At 37.9% G+C, this 7,126-nt stretch overlaps 2 protein-coding genes across 4 annotated transcripts; one reads left to right on the top strand and one right to left on the bottom strand.

Annotated features, from left to right (window-relative positions):
* Nucleotides 1-480, bottom strand: LOC132174089 (RING-H2 finger protein ATL39-like). Its single transcript, XM_059585796.2, has one exon. The coding sequence runs from the start codon at nt 478-480 to the stop codon at nt 1-3; it is 480 nt and encodes a 159-aa protein (XP_059441779.2).
* A 1,831-nt stretch (nt 481-2,311) lies between these two features.
* On the top strand, nt 2,312-6,509 carry LOC132174934 (respiratory burst oxidase homolog protein F-like). Of its 3 annotated transcripts, none has more exons than XM_059586691.2 (14): nt 2,312-2,678; nt 2,825-2,978; nt 3,258-3,306; nt 3,400-3,513; nt 3,690-4,073; nt 4,173-4,562; nt 4,667-4,762; nt 4,925-5,040; nt 5,132-5,296; nt 5,408-5,567; nt 5,648-5,755; nt 5,840-5,968; nt 6,198-6,276; nt 6,400-6,509. In XM_059586691.2, the coding sequence occupies exons 1-14, from the start codon at nt 2,423-2,425 to the stop codon at nt 6,507-6,509; spliced, it is 2,310 nt and encodes a 769-aa protein (XP_059442674.2). In that variant the 5' UTR covers nt 2,312-2,422. The 3 variants fall into 3 exon arrangements, with proteins under 3 accessions (XP_059442674.2, XP_088371018.1, XP_088371017.1); XM_088514892.1 differs by having other exon boundaries at nt 2,321-2,678; nt 5,408-5,588; XM_088514891.1 differs by having other exon boundaries at nt 2,321-2,678; nt 5,408-5,592; nt 5,643-5,755.
* The last annotated feature ends 617 nt before the right edge of the window (nt 6,510-7,126 follow it).

Below are 7,126 nucleotides of genomic sequence, written 5' to 3'. Positions count from 1 at the left end.
TTAATTATGAGACCCCACAAGTACAAGTGAGACAGACTTACGGCAAACGGGACATGTTGTGTTCCTGGAAAAGTGCTCTGCTATGCACCCGTTGTGGTAGGCATGGCCGCAAGAGCTAAGCAAAGTAAGCTCGTCCCCGTCATCATAGTTGCACAGGCACAACGTACACGTGTCCTGTTGGAAGGGTATATCGGAGCCGCCAGGGTGGTAAATGACCTTCGACAGTAAATCAGGATCAACGGCACCATTAACCGCCTGTTGCATTTCTACCTCCTCCACTCGGTTGTGGTTGGCTTGACGGCGACGACAGTGGAAATACTGGACCAACAGGAAGAAAATGACGACGAGGGAGGCAAAGATTCCCCAAAATATCGGAAGGAAAAGGTTATTTTGCTCGTGCATTTTGTATACGGAATGAGGCAATATTTCTGCTTTTCCTCCAAAGTCTCCGACTCCGGGTGAGGGGGAGGGAACTTCCATGCGTCTGGTAAATCTCTGAAACGCTGCTTCTCAAAACTGTTGCCTTTCTTTTTCTTCTTTTCTAAGGAGGATAATAAAATAAAGACAAATTACAATAACAATGCGTAGCAGATCCTTACCTACTGCCTGACATGATAAGTTGCCTGACATCACATGGGTTGCCAAAAATGGAAAGTCGTAGGTGATTTTCGAAGCCAAATTAAGAATAAAGAACAAAAAAAATAAATAATAATCTAACCACACTGATTAGGGTTTCTTGAATCAAAAAGGCTAACGATCGTTAAAACCAAGGGAAAATCAATCTACTTGCATTGGTTAGGTATTACTTTTATTATGCTATAAATTACTAATGCCCTAGCTTGGACTGCTTCCTAACAATGCAACTGCCTCCTGCATTTTTTTTCCATCCCTTTTATTGATTGCAGAGTTTGACTCAAGAATAGCAGGATTAACGGGACCTGCAGTATCAGCTATTAGGCAGATTTGCCCAGGAGTACCGCGTCTATTTTAAGAAGGTAGAAGAGGAGGGAGATGATTATCTTGTTGACTCTTCCCACAACGTGTATCTGATGAGCCCAAAAATGGAGGTTGTGAGATGCTTCGGTGTAGAGTACAATGCAGAGGAACTTTGAGATGCAGTAATGAAGGAACTGAGGACCACCCTGACCTAATGTCTCCCAAGACTTTGATAGGTTGCCCATATTTCTCCGATGCGGTAAGGAAAATATTATATTTTAGACAGCCATTCTAACATGACCTTTGTTTTTGTGGTTCTTTCATTCCCAAAATTTTTAAATTTCACACTCATATGTTATATATATACTGAGTTCAAATGTCAATGAGTTTCTTGTTTGAAAATCATCTAGACAAGAGCATAGAAAGATGAACAGAATCTGATTCTTGAAGGCTATCTTTAAAGTTACACTAGATAATATGCACTGCTTAATTAATCTACATTTTTTTTTTTTAAAAAAAAAAAAAAGCAACTGCCAGGTGTCTTTTATAGTGATGATCTGTCGTTTTTGTCCATGTGTATTAATGCTTATTTGATCATTATTTCACTACGTTGGTCCATGGATGATTGACATAATTGTCTCACTATAAAAGTGGAGATCGACCATGATAAAATAAAATAAAAAGTGATTTTTAGTATTATTATTTTCTTTTCTTCTCGGTTAACTTGTTCCATGCCACTATGGTTTACCGGCCGGTCACTAAATTATCATCGCATTTTCAGATACACTGTCAAAATTTAAATTGTTACATTAACATATCCCCTAGTTCGGTTTAATTGTATTCAAAGAGATTTCTTATTTTTCTCCGAAAGCCAAAAGCCTTCCCATAATTTTATTAGCTATTCAGATTTTGAACATATATGCCGCCTGCCTCATGAGCCATCTATCATCTATATATGTGTCTTAACCGCGAAACCCCACTCTTTTATCGAATCTCAATCTACTGCCTGCCTATATATGTACTCTTAACTTGGCTGAATCTCTCTCTCACTCTCTAATAACGCAGTACTAATAGCTAGCTAATTTCATTGTCAGAAGAAGTAGGTAATTAAGCATCTATTTCATTAATACTAGCTTCTTTAAGTACCAACTATGGTATGCATAAAGCATCCTACATGCATGTTAATTTACCCATTTTCAACACAGAAGTCTTGAAGTCGTTGAAGAACAGAGCTGAGTTATCTGCATAGGCTTGAACAATTTCACGTGTCATGAGTTACAACAGAATGGTGATGCCAAGCTTAGAGCCGGAGGCGGTGATCAATGTTGATGATGAAGGATACATAGTTCAGGAGAGGCTTTCAATGTCAGCACCTGCTTCAATTAGGGAGGGCTCGTTAAGCAAGCTCCAACACTTCTCCGAGGAGCTCCAGGCTGAGTTGGTGCGGCAGTTCTCGTGGAGCCACAACCACGCGTCGTCCATTTCGATGACCTCAGCAGTGGCTCAAACCAGTGCTGGAGCCGATAACAACTACGCCTTGGCACTGGAGGGTCGTGCTCAGAGACGACAGCTGGCTCGACTTAATCAAAATCGATCCGGTGCTCAGAGAGCCCTACGCGGTCTCAGATTTATAAGCACCAAAACCCAAGATGCTGTGGATGCATGGGATCAAGTCCATAGCAACTTCGATGTCCTCGCTAGAGACGGATTTCTCGACCGCACTGACTTTGCGAGGTGCATAGGTAAAGCGTTTTTTTTTTTGTTGTCGCTATTTATTTATTTATTTTTTTTAAATAAAAAAATGTAAGATTCCAAGGAGTACATTCTTTTTTTCGTCGTTTCTGATATTTGTGTTTTTTATTTATTTATTTTATTTTTATTTTTACAGAAATGGAAGATTCCAAGGACTTTGGGTTAGAAATGTTCGATGCCTTGAGTCATAGACGAGGGCTTGACAAGATCAACCGAGATGAGCTGCACGACTTCTGGTTGCAAATCGCGGATGAAAGCTTTGATTCACGGCTCCAGGTCTTCTTCCAAATGTACGTACATAATTAATGAACTATTCTCTAAAGGTTGTTAGATCATTGTAAATTAAACATAATCTTTCAGCCAGCAGTACTATCAATACCACGCTCATGAGAAAATTTAGTTAGATAACAAGATAATTTAGTTGCTGTACGTAATTGCCTATTAAATCCTAGAAGTTAATAAGAATTAAGTAAATGATAAATACTTGTTTTTAATATAATGGTTTGTACAGTGTTTGTATAGTTTGCATGTGAAGGACCTGAAGAAGCTTCTTTAATTTAATTTTGCAGGGTGGACAAGAATGAAGATGGTCGTGTCACAGAGGATGAAATTAAAGAGGTAGGTTTCTACCCAAACAACAAGATCGATCGAGAGCTTATTTTACTTGTTTTAAATTTGATTTTTAATGAAAAATGTTCTTTAATGATCTAGATCATCATGCTGAGCGCATCTACAAACAAGCTACGGAGAGTGAAGGAACAAGCAGAGGAATATGCAGCGCTTGTGATGGAAGAGTTGGACCAAGAAAAAATTGGTTACATAGAGGTGGGTACATATTTCTCTAACTTTCTTATCATGAACCATGACATTTTTCATTACATTCCCAAATCTTACCTTATCATATACACTTATTTTGAGATTAACACACAATTGCAATATATAGATTCTTTCTTGACATCACGAATCCTAATACGTTGTGGTTGACGATAATATATATGCAGCTTTGGCAACTAGAGGCGATGCTATTACAGCAGGGTACGTTCCTTGATCAATTTAGTCCTGCGCTAAATTACAGCACCCAAGCCTTGAGCCGCCAGAAGCTGCTAATAGATGTTTTACAAAGAAATTGGAGGAGAATCTTCGTGTTGAGCTTGTGGCTTATTACCATGATTTGGCTCTTCACGTGGAAATTTTATCAGTACAAAAGCAAAGATGCGTTCAAAGTCATGGGTTACTGTGTGCTCACAGCCAAGGGTGCTGCTGAGACCCTCAAGTTCAACATGGCCCTCATTCTGTTGCCCGTCTGTAGGAGTACAATCACTTGGCTCAGATCCACAATTCTAGCCTACGTGATTCCTTTTGACGACAACATCAATTTTCACAAGGTATACACATTTATATTAATGTATGCATCAACCCCCAGTCGTTTAACCTAATTTTCACTTTTCTCTATATAAACTAACTGCGATATATGCTCTGTGCAGACCATCGCTGCAGCTATTGTTATTGGCATCATTCTCCATGCCGGAAGTCACCTTACCTGTGACTTTCCTAGGCTTTCCAACTTGCCTCAGAAAAAATATGCGACAATACTTACAAAGCTTGACTTCGGGGTAGATAAACCCAGCTACACGAGGCTGATCAAAGGGATAGAAGCGCAGACGGGAATTGCAATGGTGGTGTTGATGGCGGTTGCATTTACACTTGCAACAAGATGGTTCAGACGGAGCCTTATCAAGCTGCCCAAGCCCTTTGATAGGTTCACTGGTTTCAATGCCTTCTGGTATTCGCACCACCTATTCGTTGCGGTTTATATCTTGTTCATTGTACACGGCACATTCCTGTATATGGCGCACAAGTGGTACCTGAAGACGGTATATTTATTTATTTTTTCATATATATACATATATATGTCTTTTCAAGGGATATTTAATACATCAATATTAGCTTAGCTGACACATTGAATTCATGCATGCAGACATGGATGTATCTTGCAGTTCCTGTTTTAGTATATGCTGGAGAAAGGGCCTTGAGGTTCTTTCGGTCTGCGTCCCATCTTGTCCGTCTTCTGGAGGTGAGAATAATTTTTTTTAACCACAACTCACTCACCTTGAACTAGTGCATGTGCAATATGTATACTCTCTCTAGGTTGTTTTCTCATCTTAATTAATTGATCATGATTGCTCTCTTTAATTTTTTATTTATTTACTTTTAACTTGAATTGTAAATTGTTTAGGTTGCCATATATCCGGGAAACGTTCTGATGTTGAAGATGTCTAAGCCACCCCGGTTTAAATACAAGAGCGGGCAATACTTGTTAATCCAATGTCCCACTCTTTCGAGATTTCAATGGTAATATTTAAAATCTTGGGGCACTAGAATTTATCTTCATCCTTTATATATGGTAATATGGCATGATGATGATTTTATGTATCACATGCAGGCATCCATATTCCATTACATCTGCCCCCGGAGATGACTACCTGAGTGTTCACATTAGGCAGCTAGGTGATTGGACACAAGATCTTATGCGGGTATTCTCTCAAGCCATTCCTATGGCCGGAAATAGTACTGGGATTCGCAGGGTTGACGAAACAACCCAGGAAGGGTACATTTTTGTTCTAGTGCTTTCTAATGGAAATTCCCTCCATAATCTCATTAATTAGAATTAGTGATACATTATTTAATATGTGAATAAATTCCTCTGTGGAGATAAAAGTTGGCCGAAGCTCTTAATCGACGGACCTTATGGTGCCCCAGCACAAGACTACCGGAAGTATGATGTCTTGCTACTTGTTGGTATGGGGATTGGAGCAACACCTTTTATCAGTATTCTCAAAGATTTGCTCAACAACATTATCAAAATGGAGGAGGCAGCAGTAAGTAACTTGTTTTATATTGTCAATCAACTTTTAATTTAAACTGCAAAATACTTAATTAATTACATTTATGACATCAGGATTCAATCTCGGATGTCACTGCTTACTTCTACTGGGTAACGAGGGAGCAAGGCTCCTTTGATTGGTTTAAAGGGGTCATTGATGAAGTTGATGCTCTTGATCAAAAGGTAAAAGCGAATGTTCTCTGGCATCATATATATATATATATATTTTTTTTGGTTGAAATTTCAGTACTAATTGTCAATAATTAGGGTGTCATTGAGATGCACAACTACCTGACTAGTGTGTATGAGGAAGGAGACGCCCGATCGGCCCTCATTAGCATGCTGCAAGCACTCAACCATGCTAAAAATGGTGTGGACATTGTTTCAGGCACTAGGGTACATACTTAAAACTCTTTGATAATTTACTACTTATTAATTTCATAGTAAATGTAGAATTTAATTAATATTTTAACACTATCTTCAGGTGGACTATTTTAATTTCAATTCGAGATTAAACTCAAAACTTTAACTCTAATACTATGTTAAGTCGTCATTTATTTTAAATGTTAAAAATAATAAGAAATTGTGAATATAACAATTTATGTTTCCTATATTATATCATCAGGTTCGAACGCATTTTGGAAGGCCTAAATGGAAGAAAGTTTTCTCCATGATGTGTTCCAAGTACATTGGTGCAAGAATTGGTGAGAAAAAATGTCCATGAGCCCATAAAATTAAAAGAAAAAAAGAATATTGGCTGAATTCAGATATATCTTCCAATGCTAATATTTAACACTTTGTGGTTTTGGTGAATTGGATCAATTCAGGGGTATTCTACTGTGGGGCACCGGTTTTGGCTAAAGAACTCAACAAGCTCTGCAATGAGTTCAATCAAAAAGGCCCAGCCAAGTTTGAATTCCACAAGGAGCATTTCTAGAAAGACTCCATCGGGTGTGTGCTAGCTGTTGAAAACTAGATATGGTTTGCCTTCCCCTAATGTAACCAATATTACAAATTGATCCAAAGAGAAACCACCAATTAATCATGTCTCCTTTGGATGTGGCCTTCATTACCAGCTACTTTCTCTGCTTCTGTTTCATCAACAATCTCAAACATAAACAACTGTATATTGCCAATATACTTTAACCCTATATATGAGGATATGATCAACACCAAAATGCCATGGAAGTCAATTCAACAATATATATATATATATATATATATATATATATATATATATATATAATTTTATTTTATATATAATTTTATTTTATTTTATTGATAGATAAAGTCAAATTCAACAATATAACAACTACTATAAGATGAACCCTAATACAGACATATACAAGAGTGGAGAATCTGCAACAAGAAAGACATGCCTCAAGCATTGCACTTGTGTACTCATAGAATGCCTATGTGGTCCCTTCAGGCTTAACAGCTAATTGCATTGATAATCAAAATGATAGACCATTCATTGATGGAGAAAACCATAACCCTAACCATATCCTCATCTACAAGCCGGAGGACAAGATCAAGCATTATGGTTCTGACATA

Source organism: Corylus avellana, chromosome 3 (assembly GCF_965113065.1).
Source record: "Corylus avellana chromosome 3, dhCorAvel1.hap1.2, whole genome shotgun sequence".
NCBI classification, from domain to species: Eukaryota; Viridiplantae; Streptophyta; class Magnoliopsida; order Fagales; family Betulaceae; genus Corylus; species Corylus avellana.
The sequence above is the reverse complement of the archived record's forward strand: the minus strand, read 5'-3'. Positions and strand labels throughout refer to the sequence as shown.